The sequence below is a fragment of the Balaenoptera physalus genome (assembly GCF_965194825.1).
Source record: "Balaenoptera physalus genome assembly, chromosome: 17".
Taxonomy (NCBI): domain Eukaryota; kingdom Metazoa; phylum Chordata; class Mammalia; order Artiodactyla; family Balaenopteridae; genus Balaenoptera; species Balaenoptera physalus.
Window position 1 is genome coordinate 74891654 of NC_138895.1, and position 24214 is coordinate 74915867.

The following is a 24214-nucleotide window of genomic DNA, read 5'->3' on the forward strand; positions in this document are numbered from 1 at the left end:
ATGCAGAAGTATCACTTATCAGTACTGAGGATATACTCTAAAAGACAGTACAGTTATCCTTCAATCATTCTATTCCATCTGTATATAGGCTATAAGAAATACCGCAATACCGCAAGAGAGAGGAAACCAAAATCCACTATTATCACAAACTATAAAAATAAATTCTGTGACAGAGTGCAGCTTGCCAGCTCTTTAAATAAAAGCCTATGGTTTCCACTTATGGAAATTATTGGTAATTATATAAAACAAATATAACTTACATCAATTTTTGAAGTTTTGGCAAATGCTCCCACTGGATGTACGTGGTCATAGAGTATTATGACGCCTACCATTACCCTCAAGCAGAATGACACTGTTTCTTCATTTGTAAATCTGCTTCTGTATTCCCTGGAGGGTAGAAAAGATATGGATGGATGAGGCACATCACAAACTCATGAGCTGACTGACGCTCAAAATTGTATTCTGTTGATATCTAAAAGGGACGCTAAGCTTATAGCCCCACCTTCTCTGCAATGAGATTCCCAGAGAAATGACGGGGGTGGAGCAGTTATCACTTACGTATTCTGGTCTCTCTATGCACGTTGGTATATTACCCCTTCTGCTTAGCGGAGATGAGACAATTTTAGAGAAATCAAAAGTGGCCCAGGGACTTCCCTGGTGGCGCAGTGGTTGAGAACCCACCTGCCAATGCAGGGGACACGGGTTTGATCCCTGGTCCGGGCAGATCTCACATGCCGCAGAGCAACTAAGCCCACGCGCTACAACTACTGAGCCTGCACTCTAGAGCCCTCGAGCCACAACTACTGAGCCCACGTGCTGCAACTACTGAAGCCTGCACGCCTAGAGCCAGTGTTCTGCAACAAGTGAAGCCACCGCAATGAGAAGCCCGCGCATTGCGACGAAGAGTAGCCCCCGCTCGCCATAACTAGAGAAAGCCCGTGCGCGGTAACGAAGACCCAACGCAACCAAAAATAAATTAAAATTTAAATAATTTATTAAAAAAAAAAAAAAAGTGGCCCAAAGTAAAAGTTTGGGGATGGCTGCTCTGAAAGGCTGTCATCACCAATATGATGAAAAAGCCACTAGCTTAACAGAGAAAGTACATTTGCTATTTAGGGGTTAAGTTGATGTAAACACATTATTGTATGACTGGATTTTAACTTCCTGAAATTCAATTATATTCTTCTCTCAAATGGGAAAAAGGAAATAGCACTTTTGTCTACATAAAAGGCAGCATGGCATAGCAGAAAGAGTCCAGAACCAGAATGGTGACATCCAAGCACACGTGTGAGGTCAGCTACTGTGCATCAGCCCCTTCATTTCCCAGGACCCTACTCCCCTAAATGAGAATGATGATAATATGATGATTAGCAGCTGCCCTCTTACTTCATAAAGTTTTCCAATAAGATGAGTATATAATAGTGCTTTGGAAAATAAAAAGCTCCACAAAAACTGAAGTTATCTAGTAAAACCATATATTATTCAGGAACACAGGAGGAATTCTTTCTGCCTGCTGACAGGAAAATCCAGACAGAAAACACTGTGGTACATGTTACAAATGGCTTGAGAGAGAGGAGGAACCCAGAAGAGAATTTAGGTGAGTGTTGGGTTTAAAAAAAAAAAGAAGACTGAGACCTAATATTGAGAGAAAGGGATAAGTAGAACAACTCTAGCCCTCTAGGAAAAAAAGGCAAAGTTCTCTACGAAAAGGGAACGATAATGTTTATGAGAGGCATAACCAGATGAGCTTTTAAGCTCTTCCCCTACTCCCAAAAAAGCACCCAAAAAATTCCTATTCTGAAGAGTCTAAGTCAGTCTGACTGGTCTGACACACCTGAAAATCAAATGTACTTTATATGTTTAACTAGAACGTACATTAAGCTGTCAAATTATTTTAGTTTTGTTCATATGTTAGCATTACATACTTGGGATATACTTAATTTCCACCTTCCAAGTACAACTTATTCATATCTGGACAATCATTTCAACAGGACTGTTAAAGTGAAAAAGATCAGTGAATACTCACGGTGTTTCAAGCATGACTCTGCACACACTAGCCATGGTGCTTAGACAATCTGTGGTATTTTCTATTGGTAAATTTTTATTCTGTAAAAGTGTATGGAGAACAAAAAAAGTAAGAGTGACAAACAGTTATTACTCAAGAAAAATTTAAAATCTAGCAAAACATGAAAAATTAGCAACTTTAAAATTTGGTTCCTACTCTTAATTTTGTTAAAAAATGCACAAGATTCTAGGTATTGTCCTAAGCTCTGAGGATACAGCTATGAGCAAAACAGCTAAGAGCCTCCTTTCTCCCAAGAAGCCCTTACATTCTAGAGCTGAGTGGAAACAACCACAATATGCAGACAAGGCCTCATAGCCACAAGGTACTTGGATTTGATCCTACAAGTACTGGGAAGTCACTGGAAACATTTTAAGCAGAGGAGGAAGGGAATGTGGTTTATGTCTTCAGATTACTTGGCTGCTCTTTGGAGAAAGGACTGCAGTGGGTCAAGAGTGGAAGAAATAAGAATAGTCAGAGCATGAATGCAGAAATCCAAGTGAAAAGTGGTGGGCTGATCTGGAGAGGTAGCTAGAGGTAGCAAAGGGTTAAGTTTTCAGATTCAGGGTATATCTTGTAAGAAGAGCCAATAAGACTGCCTTGCCTGATGGAGTGGATATAGGGGGTGAGATAAAGGAAGGAATTTAGGATGATAATCCTTAAGTTATCTGCTTGCACAGTGTTACTGTTAGTTGAGATAGGGAAAACTGGAGAAAAGGAGGAATTGGGAAAAACAATCAAGACTTCGGTTTGGTCATGGTACTACTGAGGTGTGGCTTATACATCCAAAGGGCGACTGCAAATAGGCGGTAGATGTGCACACGTGGGCCTCAGGGAAGAGGACCAGACCCAGTGCACAAAGTGCATCTCAGTCTATCAGCTTAGATGGTCTTTAAAGTCATGGTCTCGCTCAGATCATCCTATCTTCAGACAGGCAGAAGAGTAACAACACCAAGAATAACTTCCTAGGCAATGCTTACCTCTGATACAAATTTTGTTGTGGCATCACTTAAGGTTTTCAGCATTGGCGTTGCCTCAGCATAAAACAAAGACATTCGATTTGCCAATTCATTATTTACTTCATTTTCTCCTTCTGCCTGTGTGGAAAATAAAGACACTTGATATCAGTTCATAAGTTATTAAATAACATTATAAAAGAGCCTAGGCAGGTTGCCCATCTAATGCTTGTTAAATTAATCTAATAAATACTCTTATATTGTAGACCCTCAAATGCACACAATACTTAAATACTCTTTAAAAATAAAAAGATTAAAAATAATATTAAGCCATTTTTAAAAAGATTAACTTCTTTAAAAATATTTTAAATGATATTAAGCAATTAAATAAAACCTTGATGTATACAAAGGATCATCCTAAATGCTATGGAGGATGGACCGATGCCTAGGACACCGTACCTGTCTCTACTAGGAGCACGTAAGTACCCGCACAGCAGCCACAGTAACATGCTAGGAGACAAGGGATCAAAGAGGGGGTGAGGGGAAGACTAAGTTAGACTGGAGGAAACTAAAGTGGACTCATGGAAGAGTTTTTTTGTAGGTGATGATGGGCAGGCACACAAGGTATTCCGACCAGTCGGGCGGAAGAGCACGCTTTCAAGTGCTTGGTAGAGTGTAAGTCAGTGTAGTCAGTGTACTAAGGGACAGCAACTACGGAAAGAAGGGCTGGAAAGCAAAGCTGGGGTAGGACTGAATCCTAGCGTAAGTGAAATCCTAGCTTAAGGTCGTATTTTCTTCTATATGTAATGGGGAGCCACTTACAGTGTCAAAAGAAAGGAATAACAATTAAGTCAATCTTCTAAATAAATTTAACTAATGATAGTGGGCAGGTTGTACCAAAAAGAGACTGTATGTCAGAAAATAAGTTCTACAGCTATTATAGAATGGTTGCCAAAAAGAGAGTGCGTATTAGGCTCTCAATTGGGATAGAAGTACAAAGAGATGGAAAGGGGGGCAGTGAAGAGATGTGAGAGAGATGTCACTTGACAACGACTGGATTTACCTATAATTACTGAGAGCAAAAGACAGTACAAAGATGATTTCAATGCCTTTGCCCTTGAAGCATGGCAGGATGGCTATAATAGAGGATTGGGTGATTGTATTTTATTTTATTTTACATGGTGAGTATGAAAAAGACAGATGATACGGTCAGCCTCACAGAAGAAACCGGTCTATGCAAAAGCAAACTAATGCATATACCAGAGGCTTCATGGAAAAGAAATCTTTCTTCCAATCCAGGCCTGTCTTAGAGCAACTACTTCACAAAATATTTATTCAATGGTCTCCTTTGGTTGTTTTTTCTTTTAACCTCTTATGCCACTTATCACTCCTTACAATCTTATATAGTATTTCTTTATTAAACTATCTACTTGAGGCCAGGCCTGACCCTAGGAATTTTCCGTTTTTCATACCAATTAGCACAATATATTGATAGGTCCTCAAAATATCTAGAGAAAAAGACAGTATTTTCTTCATATTTAAGGTTTTACTTATGGCATTTGACGGCCTGGAGAAAATGGTATTAAACAGCTTAACATGAGGAGGAGTCAAGACGCTAACAAACCAGAAGAGATGCTGTGCTGGCCAAGCACAGGCACAGAAGCCATTTCTCACACAGCCACGTCACACACGGACATGCTCGACGTCCAGGACCTCACTTTCCCTTCCTGCCAGTGTTAGTATTTCTCCTGTCCCTGGTCAATTTCTCCCCAGGACTCTTCCATTCTAAGAATATGGGGACAAATAACTCATAACCACTAATTCACACAATTTTCGTGCAGTTAAAATGAGAATACAAAGAGGAATTTTGTAAGTATCAATGTTATATAGGCAAAAAGCAATTTTACTGAATTAGTTATGGAATAAGGGACTGGGTGGAAAAATAGGTAAAAACAACATGGTTTGCTACATTTTGCTCTTTCTTCCCACAGCTGTGGATGCCCATAATTACTAACTTTACTACTAGCTTTAGCTGTATCTGAATGAATGAATGCATGAACAAAAGATTAAACTGAACAAATTGAGAGCTGAATTATTTGAGAGCTGAATTATTATTACCACCCTGTAATTCAAAGCATTAACTTACTGGAACATTATTAATCCTCATACGACTCAATGTTCTTCTATAATAGCTGAAATCATTCTGTATGGCAGGATTTGTCATCTAAAGAAGATATTTATGAAAGAAAAAGGTATTATTTACTAAATATAGTACACAAATTAAGCGAAAGATCTACTAAATAGTTATAATTAGTTAAGTAACATTCCCTAATTTGTAATATCTTAAGAACTAAAACCGTTATCATCCAAGATGACTATCTACACTTAAGTTACATAACACCGTATTCAGTCATTACTGAACATAGAAGACTGTGCACGCTGTTTTTCAGTCACAGTCAGTATACTGTCTTTCTTTCTTTTCATTAATTTCAGGTAATATACTAAAAGGTTGTTTACCAAAAATGATATTACCAAATAAAAACAAAAAGGAATGTGTAGGCACTTATTTTGGGTTATTACAATAAAGTATATATATGGTCAACAGGGCAGTCTTCAAACAGACTAAAATTTTATATACAAATCATCTGTGCTCAAAGTATTAATAAAAGAGAATAATTGTCTATGATACAATGTTGATAAAATGCTGCAGTTAGGAATCTAGCTCTTCCACTCTCTAGACAAGATACCTGAGGTGCTGAAAAGTCAAAGGACCTGCTTCATAATTGGTTACTGTGCCAGAGCCTAAAGTGGAGCTAAGGTCTCCTGATATGGAATTTAATGCTTCTTTCTTTACACTCTCACTCCTTCCAGCAAAAAGGACATTTATAGGTAGGTAGGTAGATAGGAAGGAGGGTGGTGAGAAAGAGAGAGGGAGAGAGGGAGGGAGGGAGGGAGGGAGGGGGATGGGAGAGAGAAAAAAAATATCAACATTTTTATATAGAACAATGTTGAAAAAAGTGGGGATGAGCAGAAAAAAATATATTAGAAAAAGTCAATATTGTTGTTTCAGAGATGATTTTTAAAATGAAGTTAAATGAAAACTGATGGATTTCTCTGGTGGTCCAGTGGTTAAGAATCCGCCTGCCAATGCAGGGGACACGGGTTCAATCCCTGGTCCAGGAAGATCCCACATGCTGCGGAGCAACTAAGCCCGTGTGCCACAACTACTGAGCCTGTGTTCTAGAGCCTGCGAGCCATAACTAGTGAGCCCGCAAGCCACAACTAATGAAGCCCACGCGCCTAGAGCCTGTGCTCCACAACAAGAGAAGCCACCGCAATGAGAAGCCCCCGCATCGCAATGAAGAATAGCCCCTGCTCGCCGCAACTAGAGAAAGCCTGTGCGCGGCTACGAAGACCCAGTGCAGCCAAAAAATAAATAAGTAAAATAAATTAAAAAATGAAAACTGAATATTGGGTAATTTGCTGTTTGCTATGTATATACCAAAAGGCCTGCATAATTGTTAAATCCTGCATTTTTGCTAAGGACCAGCAGGCATTTAAACACATTTTAAAAAGGTCTCCAGACATCTCCTCCTAGTGCTCTTTGAACGACTCCTGATTTCCATAACAATGAGGACCAGCAGGACAATCCTACCTTGAGTTCATCAAACCGGAGTGTAAAATGAAGAATTTCTGCAAACTGCTTAGCAAGAGCCTGCTCTCGCTCTAGATGCTGGGTAGGAGAATACGGGGTACTTGTCAAGGCTCCCAGAAGACCTCTTAATGCTGCTTCTAAAGAATAAAAAGATTACAATGTTGTTTGTATCTGATATTTGTTTATTAAAACGTGAGCGATTTTAAAATGTTTTGATTTCAATTCCCATAAAAGTAAGGTCTCTTTAAAAGCCAGATTATCGAAACGTAACACTCAAACTGAATACTGTTTACTAGAATAGAAACCCTGAAGTGACTAACTCAATTTCTGTAAACACAAATTCAAAATCATGCGGAATGTGAATTTGAATGAGATACCAGGATCAAAGGACAAATTTTATATTATTTTCACATTCTACTGTGTTGATTTTTATGAAATGGTTAACTGTTACTACAGCTGAGTAACTTCTTCAGGGGCACTGTGGCCACAGAGACAAATCGGTACATGGGTGTGAATGAATTACCAACTTCACATACTTTGAATATGCTGTTTATTTATAAACACAAACTGCTTTCTTTCAGTTACTAAAGGAAACCAAATATTTGCTTTAATAATTAGCTGAGTGTTTTAGAACTTGGTATCTCAGGACCATAATATAAATATTCTAATTTATTATATAAATAAAACTGTTCCTTTGAAACAACTGCTACTTTTGGAATGCCAGACGTAGCACTTTATTTTATATTCCATTTAAACATGGAAATACTGATTGCACTTCAAAAAAAAAAAATCACAGAAATCAAACTATTTCAGTTACAGATTGCAGAATCAGAAAACAATGGTAGATCCTATTCAGAGAAAACAAGAGCTTGCAGAGTTAGATGGTCATCTGACATTTATGAATAAATGTTAGATTAATAAACAAATATTTATTAGTGATAACAAATTTATGTCAGATCATCAACCTTTCACTTAAAAAATACCAACTCTACCGTTTATGAAGACCCAATTATGAACCAACATTCATACTTATGCATTTAACCTAGTCTGTCATTTAACTTTCACCATCAACTATGACATCGGCATTACAGATGGATAAACTGAGTTTCAAAGAGGTTAGACCCCCAAGGGTATAGCTCATAAATGCCAGGTGTTTCTGATTTCACAGCCCTATTTTTTCCACCATAATAAACTGTTTCTCAAAAAAAGTGACATTCTAACTAGCCTTCTGCAACCTTATAAAAGATTAATTTACTGATCAGTACCAACAGTAAGTACTCCTTATGTGTCTATTATGTGGCAGGTACTGAGCTAGACACTATTTGTAATCCACACAGTAACTCCAAATGATAGCTACTATCTTTTTCTTTATAGTAAGTCAGAAAATGTATTGATGGTCTAACATGTGCCAGGCACTGGGGAAACAGATGAAGATGGACATGCCCTATGCCCACACAGAGCCTAATTATACAGAGAAGAGAGACAACTTACTACAGCTGGGATATGTGTTAAGAAGGAGAAGGGCACAGCACCGTGGGAAGGTATAAAAACGGGACCTTACCTAGTTCAAGACTCAGGAAAAGACCTCCCTGAATACACGACATCTGGGCTGAGACTGGACTGTGCACTAAGAACGAGGAGGAGTTTGCAAACAGGGCAGGGAGCCAGATCCTGAACTGAGAAGAGCGTGACGTAGTAGAGAAACGCACGACAACCAGTACAGGGGAATGGAGAGGCAAGAAGCAGAGGAACCTAAGACTAAAACAATATGAGGACCATCTGTGTGCCACATTAATAAGCACCCTGGCCGTGTCATCAAAATGTCCCTGGAGAAACTATTTAAGCAGGGTAGTGACATCATCAGATTAGCATTTAATATCTCCACTTCATCTGCAGTGTGGAGAACACATTGTGGGAGTATGGATGGCTTATAGAGGTGCAAGAGTGGATGTGAGGATCAATTAAAAGGAAAAAAATTTTGGCTCTTTTGAAAAATGGCTTACTTCTCCCAATACTCATCTCATGTGTCAGCATTAATGTAAGTGGAAAAACAAAGTTTGAGAGATGTGAGAACAGGAAAAACCATTTTAAAAACAAAAACAAAAAACACCAATACTGTTACAAGCTGTTAAAGAAAAAAGAAATTCTCATTTCCTGGATCTGATCCAGCCTCAGGGTGAAGTCCAGCATCTACAGTGCTCACCGCTCTGGGGAATGGGAGACACTCCTCAGCCCCACACCGAGGGGTGAGTCAGGTCATGGCTGACCTGGGATGGCCAATGACCGGGGAGAACTTCTGTCCGTGAACAGCTGAAGTCCTCAATGGCACATCTGCCATGAAAGAGAAACTCAAAATGATAAGGCTGCTTACTTGCCTTTGAAGCAGCTAGATCAGCCTGGGGCCCTCTGCTGATACAAGACAGTCCTACTAGACTACAGTGCCCTGCGACAAGAGGGGAATCAGAGACAGAGGATCTCAGAAGGTGGCTCAGGTCTCTGGCTGAGTCAGAAAGAAAGGGAGGTCAAAGAAGAGATGATGTAGGGATTGGTCTCTCTGATGAAGCTCCTGAAACAAAATCATGTGGTTATGACTCTTACAAAAGGTAGATGGCAAGGAGGAAATTAGTGGACTACTTAAGCCCTAAATTCTGGAAAACATTAGCTGGTAAACCAGTGCAGAAGCCAAAGTTATGTAAGAAGGCTGCAAGGAAGAGACTGAATGGAGAAATAATGACAGATCAGTCCACAAAGTAGATCCAGAAGGGGAAACAACAGATGACTAGGAAGAGAAGGCTCCTTTACAGACAAGAGCCATATATTCTCACCAACTGCCAACCATCCACTATCAAAGAGCACTCTTTGAATCCCCAGAAGAGAACCCAAAGGATATGGAGTGCGGGGGGTCTGAAACAGCCAAGAGGTAATACCACCACTGTCGTGGGCACTTCAGAACCTTTTGAACAGATTTTGATAAATTTAGCCCAGTGAAAAGGGGTCGACACGTTGGATAGACTCACTCACTATGACCCCTGGAGGTGGCCCCTATAAGTCCCTGGAACAGGAAGACTGAGGAGACACAAAGCAGTTTATGTACTGTCTGGCCACACAACCTTCGCTCAGATAGCTGCCTCAACTGGGAAGGCCTCAGACTGAAACAAGCAAGTACAGGATGTTTCCCGTGCCAGCAAGGTTAAACCATGTTGGCAAAGCTCAGTGTCTTCCAAATTAGTCAAGTGGTCCCTTCCCTGTCCGTCTACAAATATGCAAACCAGCAAGGGATCAGGGTCCCTCTTCTGGAGTACACCCCGTGGTTTATCTGTAGTGCTTGAACCAAGCAACCGTCTTGGAATTCTGAAGGACCACGTGCATCTTCACAGCTGTGCGGTGCTCTGTGTGCTGTCTGTGGTATTTATCCTCATCTCTGGCTCAACAGTGAGGTAGGAAGAAAAGAGACAAGAGAGGTTAAGTGGACTTAAAGCAGAGGGTTCAACTGACTGGAGGTCCAGATAGGATACTGAAGCTCAGAGAATTTAAATGATGTAGCCGAGGCCACACAGCTAATAACTGCAAACAGAGGAATTCAAACACAGGCCATTATGCCTTGAAAGCCTAAAATCCATTATTATTGCTTCTCCTGAATATCCGACACATATTTGATATATCAGATGTACGTATTCATTAATCTATCACTTGCTCACTCATTCAACATTGAGTTCCTATCACATGCAAGCAAAGACATGTACCCTGTCAGCAAGGAAACTGGAAACATTATAAACCAGGTTACTGGCCGAGAGATGAGGAGTAAACCACCAGATCTTAAATTTGTACTTTGTTCATACCTTTACAGAAGCCCTAGACTACACAATGAAGGTTCAAGGCTCCCACATGACAGAATAAAAAACTGATAGCTTTCTACTATTACCTGTGTTACTATATCCTCTGCTGAAATGGAACCCAGCACCTGTGCCGAAACACACAACACTAAACTGATGTAATTCCAGTAGTTAAAATATGAGAAAATATGTAAGCCTGATGGGTTTGGTCTATTTTATAATTATTCTTTTTTTTTTAACTGGCAAATGCTAAGAAGCCAAGATGAACCTGAGTAGGACCTGAGCAACATCTAAAGCAATTTAACTTCAAAAGCATCTAGGAACTAGCAACACAACAAAACTCTAAATAAGTAGTGAAGATAACTAAAATGAAAAGACCTAGGCTCTCTGAGGTTACAAAGCTACAGACTACGTAGACACTTGACTGAAAGAACTGACTGTCATGCTCGAGGAAACTAATTGATAATTCTTATTTCTAGTAAGAAAAGGACAATTTACACAAACACTTCTATCTCAACTATTATTTGTCTTTGCATTTAACAGTGTATATTGCATCTAAGGAAAAATAGCAATTCTCTTACTTTTTAAAACATATGGGCGTTTTAAAAAAAACAGAACTTCACGGGACTTCCCTGGTGGCACAGTGGTTAAGAATCCGCCTGCCAATGCAGCGGACACGGGTTCGAGCCCTGGTCCGGGAAGATCCCATATGCCGCAGAGCAATTAAGCCCGTGTGCCACAACTACTGAGCCCTTGCTCTAGAGCCCATGAGCCACAACTACCGAGCCTGCACGCGGCAACTACTGAAGCCCGCACGCCTAGATCTCGTGCTCCGCAACAAGAGAAACCACCGCAACGAGAAGCCCGCGCACCGAAACGAAGAGTAGCCGTGGCTCGCCACAACTAGAGAAAGCCTGCGCAGCAATGAAGACCCAACGCAGACAAAAATAAATAAATAAATACTTAAAAAAATAAAAAGCTCAAATTAAAAAAATAATAATAATAGAACTTCAACTTTGAAGCAGAGGTTGTAAACACAAATGGCCAAGTAGCTAATATAAAGACATAAAGAGAGCAAGATATAAAAAACCAGGATGCAGTAGAGACCCACTGCAAACTAGAAAGCACATGCCCTAACTAATGGACACAGAGTCGGTTTGCCACTTAGCTTAGCCAACTGAGAGGCAGATCCATTGCTCAACTGCTGGCTAAGCTGTGGATTTTTCCAAAGCAACCGAAGACTTAAAACACACACAACACAAATAATTACCAATTTTAAAACCTGGCAATTAATCAGGAATTTCTAAAAACCATGCGGGCCAAACAAACCGTATCTCAGGTCTAAATTTAGCTTATGAGCCCCCAGTTGACTTCTATCTTACAGTACTGGTTTCCTTATCAAATTGTATGTACTTATTTAGAATATATAACACATTTATATGATTCAAAAAGCAAAACTATATAAAAGCACGTATCAAAAACTTAAACTGAAATGTTTCAAATTTCTGACACACATCTATACCACTCCTCCCCTATGCTCCCAACTTCACAAAGTAAAGTTCTTCCAATTTACATCTTTCAAATTACACAAGCAGCTAAATAGCTAAATCTTACCTGTTCTGCCTCCTCCTTCTCCAAGTAAAAGAACTCCAATTTTGCTTATTCACTGTATTAAAGGCACAATTCTGATCTCTAAATAATTTTTCCCATGTGAGGGAAGAAGCAGATGGTTATGAATTCTTGTTACTTAACGACTCCCTCGATAACTTCGCATATAACATTAGCTTCCTATCTCTCATCTTGTACAGTTTTCGGTACATGAACTGATCATAATCAGCCATGATCTTAAGAACACAAAAATCTAAATAACCCAGGAGACCTTGGATTAGTTCCCACATATGGGAAAGGATGTGCTATGGAGCTGGAGAGAAATTCTACCAAGCTGTTTCCCATAGTAGCACCCTGTAGGCTGCAAAAAATCAGAAATTTCCTTATGGAAGTCAAAATTTGTTGAGGAAAATGGTCTAAATAAATTGAACACCTGGTTGAACAGGATGATAGGAAGATTATGCTATAATCTCATAGTCTACCAAGCTGCTTTACCTATGAAACATATAAATTTAGCAATATGAACATAAAATACTGTAAATAACTTCCAGTATCAATAACTGTCTTTTTCACTAGGCAAGTCATAATGACAAAACTTTCAACTTACCTAACCTCTGAGAAAACTCATAAAATTTCTTTAATTTGCCTACTAGTGGAACAACTGCACCCCATGCCTTCTCTTGCAACTTCTCATCTGCTGGATGTTGGATGGCCTTCAAAATCCAAAGAATAAAAATAGTTAGATTTTTTAAAAAATCACAACAGTATTATTTTTACATTAAAATATAGGTTTGGGCAAACACAGGAAACCCTGGTACAGTCCATGAAATTCAGAATAATGGACCCAGAAATGCTAAGAGTGGCCTTCTCAACTCCATGGATACTTTAAACCTATTATAATACAGTCTTCCTTATTCTTGCAATGGATATGGATAGATGGGGAAAAAATGACACAATGTATGTTTGTTAGGTATATTATGCCTTGATACTTTTTAGAGCCACAAAAAGAAACCAAAATGTTTCCAATATCACAGACAAGCTTTCTTAGAAATTCTTTGTTTTAAGGATTATTTTCGTAGAATAAAAGGAAACCAAAAAAGGCAGGCAATAATGAAATAAGACCCAACTCTGGGAAAAGGCTAATAAACTTTCAATCATTCAAATTCCAGGGTCCAACCTAGTTTTTAAAAAGTTACCAAACACTTAAAAACCTAAATCAGCCTAAAAAAATGTGATTCAGAAATTGTCACTTATCCCCTCCCTGTAACCAAAATCCTATTCTGGAGTCTAAGTTTTTTTAAGTTTTCCTGAATGAGGTGAAAAACTAGCTTCAAATGTGAAAGGGGAGAAAATAAAACATAATCTAGAGACTCTAAAATAAACATGAATATGCTCTTTCTCTGTCCAGTCTTCCAAGCCATCAGGCATTCATTTGTAAATACAGAGGGTTATTCCCAAAGAAATATACTTTCTTGCTTTCATCTTCCTTTTGCTTACAGATGCCTTTCTTCACCGTTTTTCCACACCTTGGTTTGCTTTCTCTAACATCTTCAAATGAGCTAAACACACCATCTGAAAGGTGAAACGCATAACCAACGCCTGTTTATAACATATCAGAAATCTAAATGGCACATTTAGATTTTCCCAAGACACTAGTACTCTGACTCCATCCATACAAAACCAAAAAATAAGAAAGCAAAATAAAACTGAATCCAGATAGATTTAGAAGATGCTTCAAATAAATTAGCTACAAACTAAATAAATGGGCTACACATTGTTTAAGCAATTTGCTTTATAAGCTTGCCATTGTATTCAAATTTTCTTGATTTTTTTATATAAACAAATAGGAGTCTGAAATGAATCCCACTTATATGACTATCTAGAAATATTGTAATGTTAAAGAAAACCAGACATTACAACATGTAACAAACCTTATTTCACATTGTATTAATGTGACTATTTCAAAGGGACTGTGATAGTATCCTGATGTATATGAAAAAATCCTTTTAGCCTCAAGTGCAGTCTCAACGGTTTCATATCAGGTAGTAAAAATTTGTTTATTACTTGGGAAATAAGCAGATAGATAGAATTTTAAAATTTATTTTCTTCTCCTCAGAAGTCTATCCAAACTTTCTTGCAAGGATCTAAAAATGATTTTCTAAATATCAACTCATTCTCGTAATATTAAAATGCTCCAGCAAATGTCACCCATTTTCATAACTGAATAGTTAACTATTTCCTTGGCCCTGCCTTGCCTGGATTTAGAACTGAAGACACTGTCTGCTCTTTTATGACATTTTATGGTTCTCCTTATAATTCTGATTCTTTCTCCTCTCAGATCAGTTTTACTGCTGTTAGATAACATTTCTGGTACAGCACCCATCATAGCCCAACATGAAAAAGGGCACTTAAGTAAAATGTCAATGGTGAGGTTGTCATGGAGCAAGTATTATAACTTTCATTTTCAAAAATGTTAAAACTGTTATGGATACATCAAAGCATTAGGAAAAGTTCTTATTTCCCTCTCTAGTGGTTTATTCTAGAGAATAAGCTTTATTTATTTAATAGATTATATCTTAAAACAAATTTTATTCAATTTTAGAATCATGTTTAATAAAGTACTATTTAAACAAATATATATAATCCACATCATTAGCACAGTAATAACAGTAAACGCTCAGTCTATGTTCTATGTGTCAGCTTCTATGTGTCTTTGCTGATGGATTATCTAACTTTATCCTCAAAACGACTCTATGAATTGCTTCCACATTTTTGCTACGATGAATAAGTTGGCCATAAAGGTTTTTACATTTACCTCTCTCTCGAATGATAGCCTTTTGGAGAATATTTTCTAAAATTACGTATCTGATAGAAGAGTATAAATAATTTTACACATCTAATTTTATACCTTGCCAAACTGACCTCCAAAAAGATACCATTCTACAATACCACTTGCATTAAGACTACCTGTTTCTTCATAAACCAACCAATATTAAACTTTTAACACTTTATTACTGAATGCAGTAAAACTTCTTGACAGTGATGGGCATTTATTGTAAACCTGAACATTTTTCTATTGTGTGTTTTTTCATAGGTAGAATGGTTGTTCTACTAAGTCAATTAAGTCTTCACATTGACCTATGGCAGTTTTGGTAGTTATATCTGTTCTTTATATATTTGGTATATACTCAGCTTTTATATGTTTAGGGAACTTGAAATTCACAGAAATGGTTACATGCCTTCATTTACTGAGATCTTAAGGTTTTACTCAAGCTAATAATATTGGCAAGATTAATCTAAAGCTCTTGCATTTATTTCTTCAACAGTTACTAACTGCTTACTAAGCACTATACTAGGTGCTGATAACACAAAAATAAGTAAGAAACCAAGTTTACCCTCCTCAAGCTAGAGGTACAGCAGTAGAGATACAGACATCATATATCAATGGTTTAAAAAAAAGTGATGGCTACCATAAAAAAACATGTGCAAGGTGCTATGGCAAAAGAGTACAGGGAAGTAGAAGATTATTGGGATTTGAAGGAAGGATAGCAATTGAACAGGAAAAGAAAAAAAGAAGGGCACATTCCAGACAAAAACAAAGGCAAGTAACTGTACGTACGTAAGACACTCAGGAAACAAGCAGTCCAGTGAAGGAGAGGTAAAACATGGAATTCACATTATCTATAACTTCCCTGCTAATGATACCACCAACTGCTAATCTAAACTAGACACCATGGAATCATTTAACTCCTCCTTCTCCTTTACATTAAACATCCAGTCAATCACCCAAACCTGTGGCCCCTCAGTCCAAAACACTTAGTGACTCAGTGTCTTCAGGTGTGTGCGCTTATTTCTTCCTTTACTAGTACTCCAAATGTCATTAGAGGAATCAGGTTCCATATGGTCTGTAAACCCAAGAGATCAATCCTTGAAAACCTCTGCACTATTAGTTACAGAGAAGAATAGCAGAAACAGAAGGGCAGGAAAAAAATGAAGCAACAAAGTGTGAGCTATGCCTTCAAGAAATGTAATGAGAAAAAGAGAGATAAGGTCCAGAGGCCAGGGAGTTTCTTTGGGTAGTACAGGACACTTGAGTATATGCGTACATGCACCGGGAAGGAGTCAATAAAAGAAAAAAGAAAGAAAATGTAATTAAGAGAAGGAAATTAAAAGAGTAAAGTTCCAGAGGAGGGTGGAGAACAAAGGTAGAGAAGTTAGTCTTGGTAAGAAGTAGGGACAGCTTCTTCTGAAAAAAACAAACAAACAAACAAAAACAAAAAAACCCAGAAGAAATGGAAAAAAAGATGGATGGAAACCTGGATAAGTTCAGAGGTTTGGGAGAAGAAAGCTGAGGGAGACCACACCAAACATTTGCTCTGTGGTATCAAGTCATCAGACAGAGCTGAGGGGGTCCAGATCACAAGGATGGTTTCAGCTTTCTCCTAGGAAGCTTAGCAGGAGCAGAAAAATAGACTCGCAGGACAAAAAAAAGCCACAGAAAGTCTCATGTTCTCCCCTCCAAAACCAATATAAATAGCCACCATGGATACTGTAAATTTCAGGTGTGAGAATAAACCAAAAAAATAAACTTTTCTTTAATATATATAAATTACATATTTATAGAACCTTGTTTTCCTTTTACCCTTATATCACTGCAACCACTTTTGAAATAATACAAGTGATCTTCCTTTAAATAGAATATTTAATATGCAAACAGACAATAAAGTATAGAAAATAACAGAGATTAAAAAGAGGGACATAGTAATTTTTAGTTTACTGGAAAATGTATAAACATGCTTTACCTCTCGTATTTCATGGCCAGCTCCTCTATATGACTGCAAGTCCTCCAAGATGCCTTCTGCATCTTTTAGTACTACATTCACCTGATTATAAATTTCCTTCTCAGACTCTGTAGGCTGGGCATCTAAATAGCAGGAAAGCACAAGAAAATTTAGAGTCACATGATTTTTTTTTTTTTAGTACATGTATAATAACTCTAAGCATATTGATTAATCCGATTTTCTAAAGATGACTAACATTTTGTCCAGTGCTAACTTTGCACTTCTTAGAAAAGACTGACAATTTTTCCATAGTTCTACATTTGAATAACTATCCTCAAGTTTGTAAATATCACAAAGAAGCAAGGGAACACCAAACATTACTATTTAAGTTACAAATCATGACGTGGTATATTAAACAAAAAAGGATTATAATTCAAAAATTTTAACTGTGAGTGTTAATAATCACTGTTTCTACTATATGCATCACTAACAGTAATGACTGTAAATGTATGAGTAATGATCTATTTTAATGCAACAGAAATGAAAGGCCTATTAATACATCTTGCTCATCTATGGTTTAAGACATAAACTATTTTCCTATAAAGTTCATTTTAATGACTGAGTTTTGATATAAAAAAATTAGAAACTAAAAAAAAAAAAGTTTTTAGATGCTCCTTTTTTCTAAAGACCTTTATATTCTATACAAATGAACTTCTCTGCTGATGAACAAAAGGTCCAGATTCCTGTGCAGAGGAGTTCGAACTATGAAACTGCTCCAGAATCACTAGGCTACTAAAAACTAGATACTTTAAGATACAATAGTATCACTGAAATTTTGAAATACTAAAGCAAAAACCGAGTTCCTATACACTTGGGACTGAGTGAGAGGAAAAATGGAAAATTATACTTATAAAAAACATGATCAGGAACACAAACATATGGGCATTTCCACTACCTGTGGTGTTAGCCACAAAACATAGGTTAATAGATGAATAATTCTGGATTTCTCTCTGTTAGACTCGAGGTGACAAAAATCCCATTTTCAATACCTTGGTCATTTGTTTCTCTAAGGATAAATCTTTTTTATTCAATACATTTGATTCTTTTTTTGGGTGGGGGAGGGGAGAATTGGCCACTCTGTGACGAAACTGAGTTTTTCATAAATCTTTCCAACTAGACTACATCCAGTACTACAGATAAGGCATAAAGCACTGAAAATAATAAACATTATGATTACCATAATGTTTTAGAGAGCAACTTTGATGTCAGAATTCCTCCATGCTAAAATTTTCTCTTACTCTGGAGGTAGGGGAGGCAGACCAAATTTATAATACGAATTAAGAACATTTCTGATAAATCTCTTGTTCACCAATCATATAAAACTACTACCTAGAATTTTCTGCACATATTCCACCTCCCCATAAATATACAACAATCTATTTATTCCTTTCCTTAGAAAAATTTTACAAACTTAGTTCACACATGAAACTAGGAGTCCAGATGCCTAAAACCTGTAACTTTATTTTGTGCTTGGGGCAAGTCATAATTCAATTCCATTTATTAAACCTGCCAACTAGTCAAAAATATACCATTTATATTTTTTAAATTAACAAGTACAGTATCAAATTTTAATTTCAACATACTTAAAGACATTACTACAGCAACAATAAGTAACATTCACATGCAAAGCCAACTTAAGAATTTGTGTTTTCATATCTGTTCCCTTATTTTTCAAATTTCCTTTCAGAAATCATGTATTTTTTTTTTAATGAAAATGTTATGACAAAATAATTACACAAGAGGAGTCAACTGAAAAATTAAAAAGACCCTGTCTGTGTCCAAAGCTATAAAGGTATTACTAGGAGCAAATACTGATATTATAGTTAAATGATTTTTTAAAAATCAGAGTTTGTCATTCGGTAGTAGTATTTTTTCACATTTAGCCAGACCATGTTCTCCAAAGTCATAGTTAGACACACACTAAAAAAAAAAAAAGGTACACCTCATAACTTTTATACTTACACCAGATGCAGTAGAGAAAAATAGTTTTACATGCAAAAACAGCAGTTTTATACTTTTCATATGGAATTGTGAAACTACAGACATAACATCAATAGTAGACACATATCATAGTTTGAATTCATGAAGTGGGAATTCATGACAAAGGACAATATTTTGACTATTATATAGTAAAAGATATTTGTGAAGTTTGAACATACTGAACTATGTATTTTGGGTGTGGTGACTAGCTGTTAACAGAAAAATATGACACTGAGAATTACATACAAAAGAAACATTATCAGATAGATTTAAATAGACCTTGGAAGTGGTTAATAATTATTAAAGGTTTAATAAATACCAAGAAATTTAAAAATAAAGGAGAAGATTCCAGTTTCCCCTAAGGGTGGAAAAAGTACCCAGCACCACACTGATTAAACATTTTTTAGACTGTCACAGGAAAGTCACATTTATAATTTTGAAAGCTGCTGAAGACTGCTGTAGAGATGAAGACAAACAGAAAATAGCAGACAGGTAAGCGCTACTTTACTGATAGCAAGTCATGCAAAAGGGTGAAATACTAGGGAGGGGAAAGGACTCCATAAAATAAAACATTTTTTTCCAAAAATGGTATCATATAATACAACCAAGACTTGTCACTTTGATTTTTCATAGCAAAAAATGAAAACTTTTATTACTTGAGGAAAAACATATCACTTAGCCAGCTAACAGACGGACATTCAATTGATTGCAAAATGTATCTACTATACTACTGAGAGTAACCATAGTGATTACTCATCAAGCTTAGTTTTAAAAGCTGTTCCAGGGAAATTACAGCATATTTCAGTTGCTCGTACTATTTGAAGGTAAAATTAATTATTTTAATAAATTCACACTAGTTTCCTACAGAAGAGTCACTGAAAATAATTGCTAAAATTGAAGCTGTTATGGTACAAAAGGAGGCAAAGGATCAGCTATGAAAGGAAAAAAATTAAAAGGCACGTAAAAATTGTAATTGTGATAAGGGGTCTGTCTGCTTTAATCTTGCATTCATTCATTAAAAATTTAGTCTATCAATCACCACAAGTCTCATCGAGGCAGGGACCTCAATGTAGAGTACATACCATTGTACAGTATATAAACTCAGTACCTAGTAGATTTTCCATAATAAATATTTGTTGAATGAATGAGAAGGTACAGAGATATAAATATGCCTCCAGCATGTATTAAAGAAGGTTATTATGCATTTTTATCTCTAAATAAATATAATCCTACATCATTTTAGAAAAATAAATATAAGAAAATGCCACCAGAAATTTCCAAGTATGGGGCAAAAGCAATTGAAAGTACACAAAAATAAAATGGAAAAACAAAGTTAGACTAAAAGAGTGGGTATTATCAATATTTTTTGTAAATGGGGGGTAAGCGGAACAGGCAACACAAAAGACACAAGAATTAGAAGAAATGTATGACTAAGTGGAAAGGCACTATAACAAAGAATCAAAGGAAGTAAGATTCATTTCTCACTTACAAATGACCACCTATATTTACTCTCCTATTTTGGCCTACCTGGAGATAACTAAATCAAGGTTAACTAATGAATGCTGAACTTCTATGATTACAGAGCACTATGCTAAGGTTGGGAGGGGACATAAAGATAAAAGTCCCTCTTCTCCCAAGAAACAGTCTAGTGAACCAATAGATATAGTAGTTACTCAGGCTAAAGATCTGTCATTAGAATGACCTATAAATTAACAATGTCATTATAAAATAAGAAATTTCAAGAACTAGAAGAGGTTGTACAGGCCCCAATTCACTGCTTTTAATATGTTGTCATTAACATAACTGCTGCCAAACTGTAGGGGGCAATTCTGGACTTACATATTAATTAAACCACTATTCTTAAAATCATATAGGTATAATTTGTTTTCAGAAAAAGACCCTCTTTCTAGTACATCGAGTAGATAATGATATGTTTCACTGAACACAGAATGTCATTTCACGCCTTAAGGCTTTTTTACATGTTGTTCCTTCTTTCTACAACATACTGCACTAAATTAGCCTGAAACATTCTAATTCACCCTTCACAACCCAACTCAAATATCACCATCAGAAAGTCTTCCATGCCCAATCTACTCACAGCTAGGTAAAGTTAATCCCCTTCCTGAACTACACCTTGAATGATGTAAATTATGTAAATAATTAGTTTGCATTTCTATCTATTCTAATGATTTGTATTTCTCTCTATTCTACTGAACTGAAAACTCCCCAAAGGTGAGGGTTGTATCTTAGTTATCTTTGCATCCCCTGTACCTACTGGCTGGCATACAGGAGGCAAGCTGAACTGAAGTGAAAAACAGTATGTGTGTGTGCAAGCACGTAAATTAAGGGATAATGATTAAAGACCGTCTTCATTCGGTAAACTACAGGATTCCACTAAATCATAGTTTAAAATTACTAGAATAGTTAATTTTTATACAGCTTGATGCAAAATGCCAGTACATCTGTCTGTATGGAACCATGCAGATGCACTGAGCTAGATTTAACCAATTAGAATGATGGAAATAGTAAAGCTAAATTATTCTGGTAACCTAAATATTACTGTTCATCTAGAAATAAATAATGTAGTACTAATACTCTATTTAATAAAAGGATATGATTTTACCCTCAGTAATCATAATGAACTGGCAAATCAACTGTGTTGGCAATTTTGAATCTGGTATAAAACAGGTTAAAGAAAGGAAGTTTCAAGGGGTCACTATAGTAGCCTAATGATTAAAACACACTTTTACAAATGCATATTTCCAAAAAGATGACAAATATTCAAATGGATGAGAGATAAAATTGATTAAGAGAACTCTGATGTTAGATTCAAAAGAAAACATTTAAAAATGTAACTAAGAATTAACAAGGGACAAACTCTGGCCTAGTCTGCAGTTTGTTTTCACTAAATTTCATTTACAGTGTACCAGTAAGTGTCAAACCAAAAGTTCTACATTGGCTGATATAAGCAACAAATATTTAATTTACATCTGCCTTTAAGATGTTAACACTTTATATATGTAGTTCTTCATTGTTGGTTATTATTGTTCTTGTTAGCAATTTTTACCTTTTCCTGCTACTAAATTAGCTATTTAAATTTTAAGGATAATGATCTAAACTCCCAAAGATTAGAAAACCAAGACCAAATAATACTTTTTAAACTACAGTAAATTCATGCTTTTCACTTGACCACAACATAATGCTAGGTTTATAAAAAGATCAAGTGCCAAGTCTTGAACAAGATCTTGACTATATCAGAGCCAAGATTCTGCAAACGTAAGGAACTTGAGACAAAGAGTAAAAAGGAGACAGAACAGCAGGAAAATATACAACAGCAAGTTTGAAACAGATGCAAATAAACTAAAATACAGCTCTAATGTAAGTTGCCTCATCTGAAAGAATAATCTTCAAGTCAGCAATCTGCTCAACATCCCCAAGCTGATTAAGATTCATGCTAAACATGCATTTAAAACAGCACTGTTAAATTGTTGAGAAGGGTCAAGAAAACTACTATTCAGTAACATTGTCCCCTAAAAACCAAACAATATGGTCCTGATATTGACATTATTACTCTTTGCTGGCCTGCACACAGTACCCAAACTGTAACGGAACATTAATAGGAATGTAATAAAAGAAAAATATCAGAGACCACAAATTATCCCATCAAATGGAGATAAGCTATAAATTAATGTGCTCATATGAACTGTCCTGGTTTAAAGAAAAAATATATAAATTATTCATAATAGAATGAATTGTATAATATCACATAAACTAAATTGAAGTTGATGGAAAAATGCAATGTCTCTCTGTGGATTTATTTTAAGAGATTTATTTGTTTTAAAAATTAGAAAAGGTCTTAAATTTTAAGTATTTAAAAATCTGTTCAAATGTTTTAATCGCAGATGAAAATGCGGGGAGGGGGGAGGGGGTCACATGATTTATAACCTAAAAGCTCTCTCTTCACCCTTTCCTAACAATTTTCTAATGATGAGTTAAAATAGCAAGATTCACACTAAAACACCAATTTAATATCACTGTTCCCAATTTGACAACCAGACAAGCTAAAGCAACACTGACAGCCAAAAAAGCAAAAGCTTTTCAACATGCACAGGGGTCAATGACACTTACCTGCCACTCTTAGACCATATTATAATAGGTCATGCAACATAAAACAAACAGAAGGCAAATTACTTAAAGGTCTGTGAACCCATTATTTTTCTTTTTAGAGTTAGAAAAAAAATGAATTCCTGAAATAAATACATATAATGAATTTAACTTTTCAAATTAATTATCTGCAAAGATTAAATAATTAAGGTTCACACTTACCTTTTAATATTATGCCCAAATTACTGAGCTCTGAATGGCCTTCATGAACAGATTTTGTATTCAAAATATTTCAATAGGTACACAGAGTAACTGAAACCAAGTCAATTTTTCTCAACTGCAATAAATTTTTCCCCAAATATTGCTTCTGGTTAACAAAGCTTGAAGTAGCAATTTGTCCTTTCCACCAAAATTTTTTCATAAAAATGTTTTCAGAGAATCTCAAATATTTTCATTAGAGATCTCAAATTATAAAATAATGTCCAACTAAGAGATATGAGTCTCTTACAAAAATTCAAGTAAAAACATTTTATCACAATTTAATCTATAAAATATGACTTCCAGTTCTAGAAGGCACCAGAAATTTTACTCAAATAATTCATAGCTCAGTCATGCAAAGCAAAAGTTAAAAAGATGGCAAAGTGAAAACATTCATTTAGTGCAAGACAAACGCAGTCTACTGCAGGCAAAGAAAAATAGATATAAAATCATCTTCTCACTTTCAAAATCAAGGAAAAAATTTGGCCCCTGCTCAAGGTCTGTGCATGTCAAAACTTTAAGAAGATTCCCCATGTTAAGGTACCTGTCAAGACAAGAATGAGAAAAGAGAAAATATCCCTTTATAAAAAAGAACATCTGAAATTTACTTAAAAAAAAAAAATAGTAACAGGGAAAATGTTCATTAGGCCATGAATTCGTCCTTCAGGTTACCCAGACTGTGCTCTGGCAGACAGCAAACCGGGTTCTCAAGGTGCTGATATGTAGGACCTAGAGGTGAAATGTAGTTTTCCTGTACACAATGGCACAACTGTTGCTCTAATTCTTCTTAAAATTCTCCCAAGTTTCATTAATGGCCTTATAATGAAAAATTCTTTAAGTATTCCAATAGTGCTAGTATTCTGAAAAAGAAATTTCTGATCAAGAATTATTCACATGTAATCTTGTTTAATATTGCA

General features: G+C 36.2%; 1 protein-coding gene and 1 long non-coding RNA gene across 14 annotated transcripts in view; one reads left to right on the forward strand and one right to left on the reverse strand.

Annotated features, from left to right (window-relative positions):
• The window catches only part of LOC309647128, a 467593-nt gene that overhangs the window by 175933 nt on the left and 267446 nt on the right, over nt 1-24214 (forward strand). The gene's annotated exons all lie outside the window — the stretch shown is intronic.
• Nucleotides 1-24214, reverse strand: part of CYRIB (CYFIP related Rac1 interactor B) — a 151674-nt gene that overhangs the window by 7168 nt on the left and 120292 nt on the right. For 8 of the 13 annotated variants that reach the window (XM_082434092.1, XM_082434089.1, XM_082434086.1 and 5 more), the window contains 8 exons: nt 23759-23841; nt 16917-17038; nt 12722-12827; nt 6674-6810; nt 5165-5242; nt 3043-3159; nt 2027-2106; nt 261-387 (listed from right to left, as the gene is read on the reverse strand). In XM_082434092.1, the coding sequence (XP_082290218.1) occupies nt 261-387; nt 2027-2106; nt 3043-3159; nt 5165-5242; nt 6674-6810; nt 12722-12827; nt 16917-17038; nt 23759-23831 (840 nt within the window). In that variant the 5' untranslated portion in view covers nt 23832-23841. The remainder of the gene's footprint in view (nt 1-260; nt 388-2026; nt 2107-3042; nt 3160-5164; nt 5243-6673; nt 6811-12721; nt 12828-16916; nt 17039-23758; nt 23842-24214) is intronic. The other 5 variants (XM_082434087.1, XM_082434084.1, XM_082434083.1 and 2 more) reach the window with 1 other exon arrangement.